Source organism: Scyliorhinus torazame, chromosome 12, assembly GCF_047496885.1.
Source record: "Scyliorhinus torazame isolate Kashiwa2021f chromosome 12, sScyTor2.1, whole genome shotgun sequence".
In the NCBI taxonomy this organism is placed as follows: Eukaryota; Metazoa; Chordata; class Chondrichthyes; order Carcharhiniformes; family Scyliorhinidae; genus Scyliorhinus; species Scyliorhinus torazame.
Window position 1 is genome coordinate 71,853,523 of NC_092718.1, and position 18,487 is coordinate 71,872,009.

The 18,487-nt window shown below is 54.3% G+C and overlaps 1 protein-coding gene across 1 annotated transcript in view; it reads right to left on the reverse strand.

The window, feature by feature from the left end:
* The window catches only part of LOC140386475 (amyloid beta precursor like protein 2-like), a 144,226-nt gene that overhangs the window by 7,157 nt on the left and 118,582 nt on the right, over nt 1–18,487 (reverse strand). Inside the window, exons 9-11 of the mRNA XM_072468848.1 lie at nt 16,066–16,224; nt 15,733–15,861; nt 806–905 (exon numbers count right to left, since the gene is read on the reverse strand). Of these exons, the coding sequence (XP_072324949.1) occupies nt 806–905; nt 15,733–15,861; nt 16,066–16,224 (388 nt within the window). The remainder of the gene's footprint in view (nt 1–805; nt 906–15,732; nt 15,862–16,065; nt 16,225–18,487) is intronic.

The window sequence follows — 18,487 nt, forward strand, 5'->3', positions numbered from 1 at the left end:
TCCTCCCTGACGGTCTGACTTCCATCCCGGGGGTTTCTCCCGCACTCGGAGAGTCTCACCCCCACCCTGGGGGTCTCTCCTCCTCCCTGAGGGTCTCAATCCCACTCCGGGGGTCTTTACCCCTCCCCGAGGGTCTCACTCCCACTCGGGGGGTCTCTCCCGCTCTCAGAGAGTCTCACTCCCACTCCGGGGGTCTCTCTCACTCCCTGAGGGTCTCACTCCCACCCTGGGGGTCTCTCCCGCTCTCGGAGAGTCTCACTCCACTCTCTAGGTCTCTCCTCCTCGCTGACGGTCTGACTCCCACCCCGGGGGTCTCTCCCGCACTCGGAGAGTCTCACCCCCACCCTGTGGGTCTCTCCTCCTCCCTGAGGGTCTCAATCCCACTCCGAGGGTCTCTACCCCTCCCCGAGGGTCTCACTCCCACTCCGGGGGTCTCTCCCGCTCTCAGAGAGTCTCACTCCCACGCCGGGGGTCTCTCTCCCTCCCTGAGGGTCTCACTCCCATTCCAGGGGTCTCTCTCCCTCCCTGAGGGTCTCACTCCCACCCCGGTGTCTCTCCCTCTCCCTGAGGGTCTCACCCCCACTCTAGGGGTCTCTCCTCCTCCCTGAGGGTCTCACTCCCACCCCGGGGTCTCTCCCACTCCCTGAGGGTCTCAGTCCGACATTGGGGGTCTCCCGTCCCCAGGAGCCCCCCCTGTGGCTCGTATTCCCAGCCCAGTGGGTCTCCTCTGCTCCATGTGGGATAGGGTGGAAGGACGAATTGGGGGTGAGGGGTTGTGGGGTGGGGGGTTATGCCTGCCACTTACCCACGTCATCGGCCAGCTCCCGGGAAAGCTCGGGGATTTTGAACAGCAGAGCCAAACTCTGATTCATCCGTTCCTCAATCACCCGGAGATGTGTGAAAACCTGCAGGAGAGAAAGAGAGAGTCAGAGAGAGAAAGACAGGGAGAGAGATGAGAGAGAGTCAGAGTAAGAGAGGACAGAGAGAGAGAATGACAAAAAGAGAGAGAGAGAGACGGAGAGAGTGAGACAGAGAGACACAGAAAGAGAGAGAGGGATAAATAGACGGACACAAAGACAGACCGAGAAAGAGAGAGAGACAGAGAGGGAGACAGACAGACAGAGCGGGAGAGATAGACAGACGCGGAGAGGGAGACAGACGGGGAGACAGAGTGACAGAGGGGGAGAGAGAGACAGAGAGAGAGACAAAGTGAGACAGAAAGAGAGACAAAAGGATACACAGTGAGACCCATTGAGAGACACAGTGAGAGACACAGTGAGACACAGTGAGACACAGAGGGGGAGAGAGACAGGGGAGAGAGACAGAGGGGAGAGAGACAGAGGGGAGAGAGACAGAGAACAAGAACAAAGAACAAAGAAAATTACAGCACAGGAACAGGCCCTTCGGCCCTCCAAGCCTGCGCCGATCCAGATCCTTTATCTAAACCTGTCACCTATTTTCCAAGGATCTACTTCCCTCTGTTCCCCGCCTGTTCGTATAAATGTCTAGATGCATCTTAAATGATGCTATCGTGCCCGTCTCTACCACCTCCGCTGGCAAAGCGTTCCAGGCATCCACCACCCTCTGCGTAAAAAACTTTCCACGCATATCTCCGTTAAACATTCCCCCTCTCGCATTGAAATCGTGACCCCTTGTAATTGACACCCCCACTCTTGGAAAAAGCTTGTTGCTATCCATCCTGTCCATACCTCTCATAATTTTGTAGACCTCAGTCAGGTCCCCCCTCAACCTCCGTCTTTCCAACGAAAACAATCCTAATCTACTCAACCTTTCTTCATAGCTAGTGCCCTCCATACCAGGCAACATCCTGGTGAACCTCCTCTGCACCCTCTCTAAAGCATCCACATCCTTCTGGTAATGTGGCGACCAGGACTGCTCGCAGTATTCCAAATGTGACCTAACCAAAGTCCTATACAACTGTAACATGACCTGCCGACTCTTGTACTCAATACCCCGTCCGATGAAGGCAAGCATGCTGTATGCCTTCTTGAATACTCTATCGACCTGCGTTGCCACCTTAGGGTACAATGGACCTGAACTCCCAGATCTCTCTGTACATCAATTTTCCCCAGGACTCTTCCATTGACCGTATAGTCCGCTCTTGAATTAGATCTTCCAAAATGCATCACCTCGCATTTGCCTGGATTGAACTCCATCTGCCATTTCTCTGCCCAACTTTCCAATCTATTTATATTTTGCTGTATTCTCTGACAGTCCTCCTCGCTATCTGCAACTCCACCAATCTTAGTATCATCTGCAAACTTGCTAATCAGACCACCTATACCTTCGTCCAGATCATTTATTATATCACAAACAACAGTGGTCCGAGCACGGATCCCTGTGGAACACCACAAGTCACCTTTCTCCATTTTGAGACACTCCCTTCCACCACTACTCTCTGTCTCCTGTTGCCCAGCCAGTCCTTTATCCATCTAGCTAGTACACCCTGAACCCTATACAACTTCACTTTTTCCATCAACCTGCCATGGGAAACTTTATCAAACGCCTTATTGAAGTCCATGTATATGACATCTACAGCCCTTCCCCCATCAATTAACGTTGTCACTTCCTCAAAGAATTCTATTAGGTTTGTAAGACATGACCTTCCCTGCACAAAACCATGCTGCCTATCACTGATAAGTCTATTTTCTTCCAAATGTGAATAGATCCTATCCCTCAGTATCTTCTCCAACAGTTTGCTTACCACTGACGTCAAGCTCACAGGTCTATAATTCCCTGGATTATCCCTGCTACCCTTCTTAAACAAAGGGACAACATTAGCAATTCTCCAGTCCTCCGGGACCTCACCCGTGCTCAAGGATGCTGCAAAGATATCTGTTAAGGCCCCAGCTATTTCGTCCCTCGCTTCCCTCAGTAACCTGGGATAGATCCCATCCGGACCTGGGGACTTGTCCACCTTAATGCCTTTTAGAATACGCAAAACCTCCCCCTTCCTTACACCGGCTTGACCTAGAGTATTTAAACATCCATCCCTAGCCTCAACATCCATCATGTCCCTCTCCTTGGTGAATACCGATGCAAAGTACTCATTAAGAATCTCACCCATTTCCTCTGACTCCACGCAGAAATTCCCTCTTTTGTCTTTGAGTGGGCCAATCCTTTCTCTAGTTACCCTCTTGCTCCTTATATACGAATAAAAGGCTTTGGGATTTTCCTTGATGACCCCTTTTAGCCCTCTTTATTGCGCGTTTGAGAGATAGAGGGGGAGAGACAGAGGGAGAGAGACAGAGGGGAGAGAGACAGAGGGGGAGAGACAGAGGGGGAGAGAGACAGAGGGGGAGAGAGACAGAGGGGAAGAGAGACAGAGGGGAAGAGAGACAGAGGGGAAGAGAGACAGAGGGGAAGAGAGACAGAGGGGGAGAGAGACAGAGGGGGAGAGAGACAGAGGGGGAGAGAGAGACAGAGGGGGAGAGAGAGACAGAGGGGGAGAGAGAGACAGAGGGGGAGAGAGAGACAGAGGGGGAGAGAGAGACAGAGGGGGAGAGAGAGACAGAGGGGGAGAGAGAGACAGAGGGGGAGAGAGACAGAGGGGAGTGAGAGAAAGAGGGAGAGAGAAAGAGGGAGAGAGGGAAAGAGGGAGAGAGGGAAAGAGGGAGAGAGACAGACGGAGAGAGAGACAGAGGTGGAGAGAGACAGAGGGGCGAGAGATAAAGGGGAGAGAGAGAAAGAGGGAGAGAGAGACAGACGGAGAGAGAGACAGACGGAGAGAGAGACAGAGGGAGAGAGAGAAAGACAGAGGGAGGGAGAGAGAGAGACTGGGCACAACCCTCTGACCGCGCTGCGCTGGCAAAGCAGCTCGCCAAGCCGGGAGAGCCCGCTCCCAGGATCCGCCCGGCTTGCAACGCCTCGCCCGTCGCTTCAAGGTGACACCTTTTGGCAAATCTGCATCTTCGAGTGAGGCAGTAGATATCTCGGATATCGGGCACGCGCCGTTCAGCACTGGTGGCAACTAACGGGGACCAGACGGAACGTCACTTGTGGGGGTCTCCAAGGGGACGTAAGGTAGGACCTGTTCTACAGGTTCACCGTAACTCCTGCCGGCTGGATCCGCCCACGGAGAACTGTATAAATATGCATGACCTCCAGTGCCCTGCCATTTCGCCAGCTGCAGCAGGAGGCCTCGCATCTGACTGTAATAAAGCCACAGTTGGACCCAACTTTAGTCTTTGTGCAATTGATCGTATATCAATTTATTACAGTCAGATTTTCCACAGAATGGATATCAGAATTAAGCCCGATTGCCTGCAGCTGGATCCGCACTCGCCCGACGCCAGGAAAGACTTTACTCACTGGCTAGCATGTTTTGAGGCTGACATCAAGGCTGCGGATCCCGAGCCAACGTCATGAGATAAACGTCCTGTCCTCCAGACTGAGCTCCAGCGTGTTCCCGTTGATCCAAGACGCCACGACTTACACAAAAGCAATGGAACTCCTTAAGGAACACTACGCGCAGAAGACGAACACGCTCTTCGTCAGGCATGTACTCGCCACCCGCTCGCAACTACCTGGTGAGTCCATCGAAGACTTCTGGCGGGCCCTAATTCCACTCGTCCGGGACTGTGACTGTGAGGCCGTTACGGCCGCCGAACTTGCGAACCTCCTATTGCGCGATGCTTTTGTGACGGGGATTGCGTCGGACCGCATCCGAGAACGATTACTGGAAGGAACCACGCTCGATCTGGCGGAGATGAAAACCTTGGCGCTCTCATTGACAGTCGCAATCGTACCCCTCCCGCCGTGCTGCCCACCCTTCTACCCCTTCCTACCCCGCCGCCGACCTCTTCAGCCGGGGCCCTGCCTTCCCGATACGCCTGCTCCGCACGCCGATCCGCGCACCCTTGGGGTCCCCGCTGCTACTTCTGCGGTCAGCAGAAGCACCCCCGCCAAAACTGCCCGGCCCGCACTGCCGTTTGTAGAGCCTGCAGTAAAAAGGGCCACTTCGCGGCTGTGTGCCAGGCCCGCGCAGTCGCTGCAATCACGCCCGCTATCACCCCCTCCCCCACGCCAGGCGCACAATGGGAGCCGCCATCTTCCCCTCCCGGGGCCATGTGCGCCCCATGGGCACCGCCACCTTGTCCAGACCCCACAATGTGCGCACCATGGGTGCCACCATCTTGACCCCCACAGGGTCTCCGGACATCCCGACATCGGAACCGCACACGCTCGCCACCCGAAGCATCCGACGGCTACCCGCAGCTCGCTTCGATGACGCTGGACCAATCTCGCCCGCACAACCTAGCCACCGCGTCGATGACGGTTAAAACCAACGGCCAAGCATCCTCGTGCCTGCTGGACTCCGGGAGTACCGAAAGATTCGTACACCCAGATACGGTAAGGCGCTGCTCCCTCGCGCTCCACCCTGCCAATCAAAGGATCTCCCTAGCCTCCGGATCCCACTCCGTCCCGATCCGGGGCTTCTGTACAGTCACCCTCACTGTCCAGGGCGTAGAATTTAGTAACTTCCGCCTCTATGTCCTTCCTAATCTCTGCGCTGCACTCCTGTTGGGCCTGGACTTCCAGTGCAACCTCCAGAGCCTCACCCTCAAATTCGGCGGGCCCTTACTCCCCCTTACCATTTGCGGCCTCGCGACCCTCAAGGTCGATCCCCCCCTCCCTTTTTGTCAATCTAATGGTGGATTGCAAGCCCGTTGCCACTAGGAGCAGACGGTACAGCACCCAGGACAAGACCTTCATCAGGTCCGAAGTCCAGCGGCTGCTTCAGGAGGGTATTATCGAGGCTAGCAACAGCCCCTGGAGAGCCCAAGTGGTAGTGGTTAAAACTGGGGAGAAACACAGGATGGTCGTGGACTACAGCCAGACCATCAATCGGTACACGCAGCTCGACGCGTACCCCCTCCCACGCATATCTGATATGGTCAATCAGATTGCACAGTACCGGGTCTTCTCAACAATTGACGTGAAATCCGCCTATCACCAGCTCCCCATCCGGAAATCGGACCAGCCATACACGGCCTTCGAGGCAGACGGTCGCCTCTACCACTTCCTTAGGGTCCCTTTCGGCATCACAAATGGGGTCTCGGTCTTCCAAAGGGAGATGGACCGAATGGTCGACCAGTACGGTTTGCGGGCCACCTTTCCCTATTTAGATAATGTCACCATCTGCGGCCATGACCAGCAGGACCACGATGCCAACCTCGATAAATTCCTCCGCACTGCCACTCTTCTCAACCTGACCTACAACAAAGAGAAGTGTGTGTTCAGCACAACCTGGTTAGCCATTCTCGGCTATGTAGTCAAAACGGACTTCTCGGGCCCAACCCCGACCGCATGCGCCCCCTCATGGAACTTCCCCTCCCCCACTGCCCCAAGGCCCTCAAACGTTGCCTGGGGTTCTTTCCCTACTACGCTCAGTGGGTCCCAAACTATGCGGACAAGGCCCGCCCACTCATTCAGTCCACCCAATTCCCCCTTGCGGCCGAGGCACAACATGCTTTCACCCGCATCAGAGCAGACATCGCCAAGGCCGGGATGCGCGCAGTGGACGAATCACTGCCTTTCCAAGTAGAAAGCGATGGTTCAGACATCACCCTTGCCGCCACTCTAAACCAGGCAGGCAGACCCGTGGCATTCTTTTCCCGCACCCTTCATCCCTCTGAAATCCGACACTCATCCGTCGAGAAGGAGGCCTAAGCTATCGTTGAAGCTGTGCGGCCTTGGAGGCATTACCTGGCCGGCAAGAGATTCACTCTCCTTACGGACCAACGGTCGGTAGACTTCATGTTCAATAACACACAGCAGGGTAAGATCAAAAATGATAAAATCTTGCGGTGGAGAATCGAGCTCTCCACCTATAATTACAAGATTTTGTATCGCCCCGGCAAACTCAACGAGCCCCCAGACGCCCTCTCCCGAGGTACATGTGCCAGCGCACAAGTGGACCAACTCGGGGCCCTACGCGACAGCCTTTGTCACCCGGGGGTCACTCAATTGAACCATCTGGTCAAAGCCCAAAATCTGCCCTACTCCGTCGAGGAAGTAAGGACAGTCACCAGGGACTGCCAGGTCTGTGCGGAGTACAAGCCGCACTTCTACCGGCCAGACTGTCCGCGCCTGGTGAAGGCTTCCCGCCCCTTTGAACGCCTCAGCGTGGATTTCAAAGTGCCTCTCCCCTCCACCGACCATAACACGTACATTCTCAGTGTGGTCGATGAGTACTCCAGATTCCCCTTCGCCATCCCATGCCCGGATATGACGTCTGCCACCGTCATCAAGGCCCTCAGCACCATCTTCGCTCTTTTCGGTTTCCCCGCCTACATCCACAGTGACAGGGGATCCTCATTCATGAGCGATGAGCTGCGTCAGTTCCTGCTCAGCAGGGGTATAGTCTCCAGCAGGACGACCAGCTACAACCCCCGGGGAAACGGGCAAGTAGAATAGGAGAATGGAACGCTTTGGAGGGCCGTCCAGCTGACCCTACGGTCCAGGAACCTCCCAGCCTCTCGCTGGCAGGAGGTCCTCCCAGACGCTCTGCACTCCATCCTGTCACTATTGTGCACCGCCACTAATAACACACCCCATGAACGTGTTTTTACCTTCTCCAGGAAGTCCACATCCGGTGTGTCGCTCCCGACTTGGCTCGCAGCTCCAGGACCGGTCCTTCTCCGTAGGCACGTCCGACTCCACAAGGCTGACCCCTTGGTGGACAGGGATCACCTGCTCCATGCCAACCCTCAATATGCCTACGTTGAGTTCCCCGACGGCCGCCAAGATACTGTCTCACTCAGGGACCTGGCACCGTCAGGTTCCACCCCAACACCCCCCCCCCCCCCCCCACCAATGCACTCCCCCCCCTCCCACCGCGCCACCAATATTGACCCCACCAGACCACCCCCCCCCACCCCACTTTTCCGCACAAGAGGATGAAGAGGACTTCTGCACGCTCCCGGAGTTCCCCGATGACTGGCCAGCATCAGCATCGCCACCACCGCCATCGGTGCCACCTCCACCACCGCCAGCACCGACTTCGCTGCCACCGTTACGCCGCTCCCAACCAAGCACCAAAGCACCGGACCGGCTGAACCTTTGACGGACTCCGGACCATCAACATGGACTTTTTTTTTTCCTACTTCTGTACATAATTGCACTAATTGTATATAGTTTCACGTCACCCCCGCCGGACTCATTTTTAACAGGGGGTGAATGTGGTGAACCACTGTATTAGGGGATGTAAGGTAGGACCTGCACTACAGGTTCGCCGGTAGCCCCTGCTGGCTGGCTCCGCCCACAGAGAACTATATAAATATGTATGACCTCCAGTGCCCTGCCATTTCGCCAGCTGCAGCAGGAGGCCTCGCATCTGACTGTAATAAAGCCACAGTTGTCCCCAACTTTAGTCTTTGTGAAATTGATCGTGCATCACGCAGAGACAGAGAGAGAGACACGCAGAGACAGAGAGAGAGGCACACAGAGACAGAGAGAGAGGCACACAGACAGAGAGAGAGACACACAGAGACAGAGAGAGAGGCACACAGAGACAGAGGCACACACAGAGACAGAGAGAGAGAAATGCAGAGACAGAAAGAGAGATACGCAGAGACAGAGAGAGAGAGGGAGAGTGAGAGACACACGCAGAGACAGAGAGAGAGAGAGACACACGCAGAGACAGAGAGAGAAAGAGAGACACACTCAGAGACAGAGAGAGAGAGGGAGAGTGAGAGACACACGCAGAGACAGAGAGAGAGAGACACACGCAGAGACAGAGAGAGAGAGAGAGACACGTGCAGAGATGGAAAGAGAGAGAAAGAGACAGAGACAGAGAGAGACACGCACAGACAGGGAGAGAGAGAGAGACAGAGACAGAGAGAGAGAGACACACGCAGAGACAGAGAGAGAGAGGGAGAGTGAGAGACACGCAGAGACAGAGAGAGAGACATGCAGAGAGAGAGACACACGCAGAGACAGAGAGAGAGAGACACACGCAGAGACAGAGAGAGAGAGGGAGAGTGAGAGACACATGCAGAGACAGAGAGAGAGAGAGGGAGAGTGAGAGACACACGCAGAGACAGAGAGAGAGAGACACACGCAGAGACAGAGAGAGAGAGACAGGTGCAGAGATGGAAAGAGAGAGAAAGAGACATGCAGAGACAGAGACAGAGAGAGACACGCACAGACAGGGAGAGAGACAGAGACAGAGAGAGAGAGACACACGCAGAGACAGAGAGAGAGAGAGACACACGCAGAGACAGAGAGAGAGACACACACGCAGAGACAGAGAGAGAGGGAGAGTGAGAGACACACGCAGAGACAGAGAGAGAGAGAGACACACACAGAGACAGAGAGAGAAAGGGAGAGTGAGAGACACGCAGAGACAGAGAGAGAGACATGCAGAGAGAGAGAGAGAGACACACACGCAGAGACAGAGACACACGCAGAGAGAGAGAGAGACACACGCAGAGACAGAGAGAGACACACGCAGAGACAGAGAGAGAGAGGGAGAGTGAGAGACACACGCAGAGACAGAGAGAGAGAGACACACGCAGAGACAGAGAGAGAGAGAGAGAGTGAGAGACACACGCAGAGACAGAGAGAGCCACTAGCAGAGACAGAGAGAGAGGGAGAGTGAGAGACACACGCAGAGACAGAGAGACACGCAGAGAGAGAGAGACACACACACGCAGAGACAGAGAGAGACACACGCAGAGAGAGAGAGAGACACACGCAGAGACAGAGAGACACACGCAGAGAGAGAGAGTGAGAGACACACGCAGACAGAGAGAGAGACACACGCAGAGACAGAGAGAGAGAGAGAGAGAGAGTGAGAGACACACGCAGAGACAGAGAGAGAGAGACACTAGCAGAGACAGAGAGAGGAGAGACACACGCAGAGACAGAGAGGGAGAGAGACACGCAGAGACAGAGACACTAGCAGAGACAGAGAGAGAGAGGGAGAGGGAGAGAGACACGCAGAGACAGAGAGGGAGAGAGACACGCAGAGACAGAGAGAGAGACTCGCAGAGACAGAGAGAGAGGGAGAAAGAGAGACAGAGAGAGAGAGAGAGACACACGCAGAGACAGAGAGAGAGAGAGAGAGAGGGAGGGACTGAGGTACCCTCAATAATGATGCTTAGAGATTAAACAGCAAAGAAGGCTTTATTAGGCTAATAACTGTGCTACAGATATGGACGAGAGCTGACTGCTATACAGACCATGAGGCAGGCCTTTATGTATGGTTCCCAGATTGGCGGAGCCAGAGGCGGAGTCCCCAGGGTTCCAAGCCTGGTCTTAAAGGGGACATCACCTTACATGATGATAAGGCAGTAACCGTTCATCACAGGGACATGCAGAGACACAGAGAGAGAGGGAGAGAGAGAGACCTACAGAGAGATAGAGAGACACGCACATACATAGAGTTAGAGGGAGAGAGAGAGACCTACAGAGAGGTAGAGGGAGACAGCAAGAGAGAGAGAGACGCACAGAGAGATAGAGAGACACGGACATAGAGAGAGAGGGGGAGAGAGAGACCTACAGAGAGGTAGAGGGAGACAGTGATGCACGATCAATAACTACTAAAACGAGGTTGTAGCACAACTGAAGGCTTTAATAGACTAGAACTGTTCCCCAGCAGCTCAGGTACAGAATGAGGGCTGCTGGGACGACACCGACTCTTATACCCAGGCGGAGCTATATACTATACAGTCAATGGTAAACCCCCAGGTTTATCCAATGGAACTTTAGCCTCTCGGGTGCTGCAATGCCTGATAATACCACATTCACCCCGTTAAAAAGGAGTCCGGCGGGGGTGGTGGCCAGCGGCTACAACTGTATTCAACATGGTATGATCAGATATGGAGGTACCGTGATACCTCCTTACAGTGTTTAGAGGATACTTACAGTCATGGCAGATATATAAAGTCAGTGTTTATTATTTACAGTCACAGATCGGTTAAGATGAAGCAATCAGTCGGTCGGGTGTCCTGGTCGTCCTCTGAGATCGTCTGGGCCTCGGTGGTGATTCCAGTGGGGGTCCAGGTGTCTGCGACTCCGGGAGCATGGCTTCGGCCTCCATGGCAGCTTCGTCACCCCTAGACGGCGCTGGTGGGAACAGCGGTTGACCTGGGGTGGGGGGGCCCAGGCAGGAGTGGCGGGAGGACTGACCCTCCTGTGAGGTGCTGCGAGGGGGTGGGGGGGTGTCGTTGGGGTGCACGTGGGGTTCCGGCGGGCGCCGGGTCCCGTAGGGAGACCGTATCTTGTCGGCCGTCAGGGAACGCCACGTAGGCGTACTGGGGGTTAGCATGGAGTAGATGGACCCTCTCGACCAACGGGTCCGACTTGTGCACCCGCACGTGTTTTCGGAGCAGGATGGGTCCGGGTGTTGCTAGCCAGGTCGAGAGCGAGGTCCCGGAGGTGTCTGATTGGTGGTCGTACAGAGCAATGACCGGATGGAGTGGAGGGCCTCCTGGAGGACTTCTTGCCAGCGAGAGACTGGGAGGTTCCTGGACCGTAGGGCCAGTAGAACGGTCTTCCAGACCGTTCCGTTCTCCCTCTCTACTTTGCCCGTGGCACATGTGCCGCGGGACAGGGCGTCAGGAGGCTCGTTTAGCTTCCCGGGACGATACAAGATCTCGTAGTTGTAGGTGGAGAGTTCTATCCTCCACCGCAAGATCTTGTCATTTTTTATCTTGCCCCGCTGTGCATTATCGAACATGAACGCCACCGACCGTTGGTCAGTGAGGAGAGTGAATCTCCTGCCGGCCAGGTAATGCCTCCAGTGTCGCACAGCTTCTACTATGGCTTGGGCCTCCTTTTCGACTGAGGAGTGGCGGATTTTGGAAGCATGGAGGGTACGGGAGAAGAAGGCCACAGTCCTGCCCGCTTGGTTGAGGGTGGCCGCCATAGCTACGTCGGACACATCGCTCTCGACCTGGAATGGGAGGGACTCGTCGATGGCGCGCATCGTGGCCTTTGCAATGTCTGCTTTGATGCGGCTGAAGGCCTGGCGGGCCTCCATCGACAGGGGGAAGGTTGTGGACTGGATCAGGGGTCGAGCCTTGTCTGCATAGTTAGGGACCCATTGGGCGTAGTAACTGAAAAACCCGAGGCAGCGCTTCAGGGCTTTGGAGCAGTGAGGGAGGGGGAACTCCATGAGGGGGCGCATGCGTTCAGGGTCGGGGCCTATCACTCCATTTCGCACTACGTAGCCGAGAATGGCTAGACAGTCGGTGCTAAACTCACATTTATCCTTATTGTACATTAAGTTAAGGATTTTAGCGGTCTGGAGAAATTTTCGGAGGTTGGTGTCGTGGTCCTGCTGGTCATGGCCGCAGATGGTGGCGTTATCGAGATACGGAAATGTTGCGCGTAAGCCGTACCGGTCACCATTCAGTCCATCCCGCGTTGGAAGACCGAGACCCCGTTAGTGACACCGAAGGGAACCCTTAAAAAATGATAGAGCCGCCCATCTGCCTCAAAGGCAGTGTATTTGTGGTCACTATTACGGAGGGGTAGCTGGTGGTAGGCGGACTTGAGATCCACCGTGGAGAAGACTTTATAATGCGCGATCCTGTTTACCAGGTCGGATATACGGGGGAGAGGGTACGCGTCCAGCTGCGTAAACCTGTTGATGGTCTGACTGTAGTCAGTGACCATCCTATGTTTCTCCCCGGTCTTTACCACCACTACTTGGGCTCTCCATGGACTTTTACTAGCTATAATGACCCCTTCCCTTAGTAGCCTTTGGACCTCCGACCTAATGAAGGTCCGGTTCTGGGCACTGTACCGTCTGCTCCTGGTGGCGACGAGTTTGCAAACAGGGAAGGCGGGTAGACCTTAAGGGTCGCGAGGCCGCAGACAGTAAGGGGGGGTATAGGGCCGCCGAATTTGAAGGTCAGGCTTTGCAGGTTACATTGGAAGTCCAACCCCAGGAGTGTAGCCGCGCAGAGGTGCGGAAGGACATAAAGGCGGAAATTGTTGAATTTCCTTCCTTGGACTGTGAGGTTTGCTAGACAGAACGCCTTTATCTCCACTGAGCGGGAATCGGAGGCCAGGGAGATTCTTTGATTTACAGGGTGGGTAAAAAGTGAACAGCGCCTTACCGTGTCGGGGTGTATAAAGCTCTCCATGCTCCCAGAGTCAATCAGGCAGGACGTCTCGTGGCCGTTGGTGAAGACCGTCATCGTTGCTGTTGAGAGTGTTTGATGTCGAGTTTGGTCCAGAGTCACCGAGGCCAGATGCAGTAGCTGTGAATTTTGATCGGGCAGTGTATAGTTGGCCGGGCTGGGGTCCTGGGGCCCCATCCAAGATGGCGTCTCCATGGGTCGCACATGGTGGTCGGAGATGGACAAAATGGCGGCGCCCATCCGTCCGGCACGGTGTCCGGGGAACAAGATGGCGGCGCCCGTGGGCCGCACGTGGCCCTAGGATACGGGGGTGGCGGTGACTGCTGGCCACCTGGGGCCCGAGGAGAAGTTCGCTGTGGCAGCCCGGAGTCGCCGCTGGAGACCGCGGCCACCGCTCGTGCCTGGCAGACCCCCACAAAATGGCTCTTCTTGCCGCACCCTTTGCAGATGGATGTGCGGGCCGGGCAGCGCTGGCGGGGGTGCTTTTCCAGTCCACAGAAGAAACAGCGGGGCCCATCGGAGTTGGCGGGCCGTCTTACAGCGCAGGCCTGTGGGGACACGGGGAAGGTCTGTGGGGCTCTCGCTGCGGGATTCCAGGCTGCCCAGGGGGCCGCCGCGTGGTCAGGCACATAGGATTGTGCATTCCTGGAGGCAACGTCTATGGACCCTGCCAGGGCCCGTGCCTCCCTCAGTACCAGGGTGTCTTTCTCTAAAAGACGCTGGCGGATCTCTGAGGAGCTCACACCTGCTACAAAGGCATCCTGGATTAGGAGTTCCATGTGGTCGCTCGCCGAAACTTGCGGGCAACCACAGCTTCTGCCCAGCACCAGTAGCGCACGGTAGAACTCCTCCAGCGATTCCCCGGGGCTTTGTCGCCTCGTTGCAAGCAGGTGACGTGCGTAGACCTGATTTACTGGGCGGATATAATGTCCTTTTAAAAGTTCGATTGCTGCATCAAAGTCTTCTGCCTCCTCGATGAGGGTGTAGATCCCAGGGCTTACCCTAGCGTGCAGGAGATGCAGTTTTTGCTCCCCCGTGGGTGGGCCTCCAGCCGTCTCAAGGTAGCCTTTGAAACACGCCAGCCAGTGCTTGAAAATCACCGCTGAGTTCGGCGCGTGGGGATTGAGTTGCAGACACTCCGGCTTGATTCAGAGATCCATCCTTTCTACTTAAGTCTAGTCTACAATAACTACTAAAATGAGGTTGTAGCACAACTGAAGGCTTTAATAGACTAGAACTGTTCCCCAGCAGCTCAGGTACAGAATGAGGGCTGCTGGGACGACACCGACTCTTATACCCAGGGCGGAGCTACGTACTATACAGTCAATGGTAAACCCCCAGGTTTATCCAATGGAACTTCAGCCTCTCGGGTGCTGCAATACCTGATAATATCACAGACAGCAAGAGAGAGAATGAGAGAGAGACAGTAAGATATATATATATATAGAGAGAGAGAGAGAGAAACATACACACACAGACAGAGAGAGAGTGAGAGATCCACACAGAGATAGAGAGAGACAGCAAGATTGACAGCAAGAGCGAGACAGTGAGAGAGACAGAGAGAGAGAGTGAGACAGAGAGAGACAGAGAGAGAGAGAGAGACAGAGAGAGAGAGAGAGACAGAGAGAGAGAGAGAGACAGAGAGAGAGAGAGAGACAGAGAGAGAGAGAGAGAAACATACACACACAGACAGAGAGAGAGTGAGAGATCCACACAGAGATAGAGAGAGACAGCAAGATTGACAGCAAGAGCGAGACAGTGAGAGAGACAGAGAGAGAGAGAGAGACAGAGAGAGACAGAGAGAGAGAGAGAGACAGAGAGAGAGAGAGAGACAGAGAGAGAGAGAGACAGAGAGAGAGAGAGAGACAGAGAGAGGGAGAGACAGAGAGAGAGAGAGAGAGAGACAGAGAGAGACAGAGAGAGAGAGAGAGACAGAGAGAGAGAGAGAGAGAGAGAGAGAGACAGAGAGAGAGAGACACACAGAGAGAGGGAGAGACAGATAGAGAGAGGAAGATACAGAGATAGAGAGAGGGAGAGACAGAGAGAGAGATAGCGAGAGAGGGAGACAGAGAGATGGAGAGACAGAGAAACAGAGACAGAGACAGAGAGAGGGAGCGACAGAGAGAGGGGGAGACAGAGAGAGGGGGAGACAGAGAGAGGGGGAGACAAAGAGAGGGGAAGAGATAGAGTGAAAGAGTAAAAGACAGAGAGAGAGAGCGAAAGACAGAGATAGAGAGACTGAGACACACACACACACACACACACACACACACAGAGAGAGACTCATTCCCCACACCCTCCCTCAGTTCGTAGTCCGCTCCCTCAGACCCACACCCCTTTCTTGGACCTCAGACCCAGGCATCTCCCTCAGACCCCAGTCCCCTCCCCCAGATCTCAGGCCCCTTGGACCTTAGACCGTCCTCACAAGCCCCGGACCCCTCACCCAGACCCCAAGCCTCTTGCCTCCGACCCCAGATGTTTTGCATTGACCCCCGACTCCTTCGCTGGACCCCAGACACCTCCCTCAGCCTCCAGGGCAGTCCAATGCCCTCCAGCATGCCCCTCACTCTCCAGGCCGACCCTGAGACTCTGCCCCGCGGTGTCCGGCACTGACCTGGAACTTCATTTGCTGAGCTCTGTCTGGATCCACCGTCAGCACGTGTTGGTAATGACGAACCGAGTGTCTGCGATCTCGGCCCTCCGCCCGGATGTAACGGATCAGCGCCTGCAGCACATGGTCAGGCTGGGGGAGCAGGAGCAGAATCAGACAAGCACCAGACAATGTCTGGACAGTCAGACAGACAACGTCTAGACAGACAAACACGATGAAGGAAGGCCGACTGTCCCACCCTGGCTCCCCGGATCGAATTCTCCCCATTCCCCTGTTGGGAACACCCGATCTCCCCCCTCTGCTCCGGTCCCAGCCCCCAGCCTCCAGATTGCTCACCTGAGGTGGGTCAGCCTGCAGAGCAGCGAGATAATTCTCCAGAGCCAGGCGCCTATCGTCATTGAGCAGAGCCAGGACACGTGACAAGTGCGTCTCCATCAGACGCTGCCTTTCAGTGGCAACCTGCTCCTCGAGAGTTCCCAGAATCCGCTGGAAATGCTGAAAAAACATCCCAAATTACAAAGAGTCTGACAGGGAATCGGACATACGCACTGTACACACACACTGTACACACACACAGGCACACTGTACACACAGACACACACTGTACACACAGACACACACTGTACACACACACAGGCACACTGTACACACAGACACACACTGTACACACACACTGTACACACCCACAGACACACACTGTACACACACACTGTACACACCCACAGACACACACTGTACACACAGACACACACTGTACACACACACTGTACACACCCACAGACACACACTGTACACACAGACACACACTGTACACACACACTGTACACACCCACAGACACACACTGTACACACAGACACACACTGTACACACACACAGGCACACTGTACACACAGACACACACTGTACACACACACTGTACACACCCACAGACACACACTGTACACACACACTGTACACACCCACAGACACACACTGTATACACAGACACACACTGTACACACACACAGGCACACTGTACACACAGACACACACTGTACACACAGACACACACTGTACACACACACAGGCACACTGTACACACAGACACACACTGTACACACACACTGTACACACCCACAGACACACACTGTACACACACACTGTACACACCCACAGACACACACTGTACACACAGACACACACTGTACACACACACTGTACACACCCACAGACACACACTGTACACACAGACACACACTGTACACACACACTGTACACACAGACACACACCGTACACACACACTGTACACACAGACACACACTGTACACACACACTGTACACACCCACAGACACACACTGTACACACAGACACACACTGTACACACACACTGTACACACCCACAGGCACACGGTACACACAGACACACACTGTACACACACACTGTACATACCCACAGGCACACTGTACACACAGACACACACTGTACACACAAACTGTACACACAGACACACTGTACACACACACTGTACACACCCACAGACACACACTGTACACACAGACACACACTGTACACACACACTGTACACACCCACAGGCACACTGTACACACAGACACACACTGTACACACACACTGTACACACCCACAGGCACACTGTACACACACAGACACACACTGTACACACACACTGTACACACATTGTACACACACTGTACACTCAGACACACAGTACTCACACACTCACACTGTATACATACACACTGTACACCCACGCACTGTACACACACACACTGTACACATACGCTGTACACACAGACACATACTGTATACACACACTGTACACACACACCGTACACACACATTGTACACACACTGTACACTCAGACACAGTACTCACACACTCACACTGTATACACACACACTGTACACACACGCACTGTACACGCACACACTGTACATAGACGCAGACACACTGTATACACACACACACTGTACACACACACAGGCACACAGTACATACAGACACACACACTGTACACACACACACACACACACACTGTCCACACACAGACACACACTGTACACACACACAGGCACACTGTACATACACACACACTACACACACACACACTGTACACACACACTGTACACACACACACTCAGTACACCCACACTCTCACTGTACACACATAGTACACACTCACTTTACACACTCACACACACTGTACACAAACACACTGTACACACACACATACACACACTGTGCACATTACACACACACACTGTACACACGCACACAGTACACACACACACTGTACACACACACACTGTACACACACATTGTACACACACTACAGTCACACTATACACATTGTACACACACAACTCACACTGTACACACACACACACACACTGTGCACACACACACGTACACACACAGTCACACTGTACACACACAACTCACACTGTACACAAACTGTACACACACACTGTGCACACACACACGTACACACACAGTACACACACAGTCACACTGCACACACACTCACACAGTACACACTGTACACACACTCACACTATACACACAGCCACACTGTACACACACTGTACACACACTCACATGAACACACACTTACTGTGCACACACACTCACACTGAACACACAATCACTGTACACACACACTCACACTATACATACACACACAAGCTGTACAAACACTCACACTGTACACACACAGTCACGCTGTACACACACACTCACACTGTACACACACACA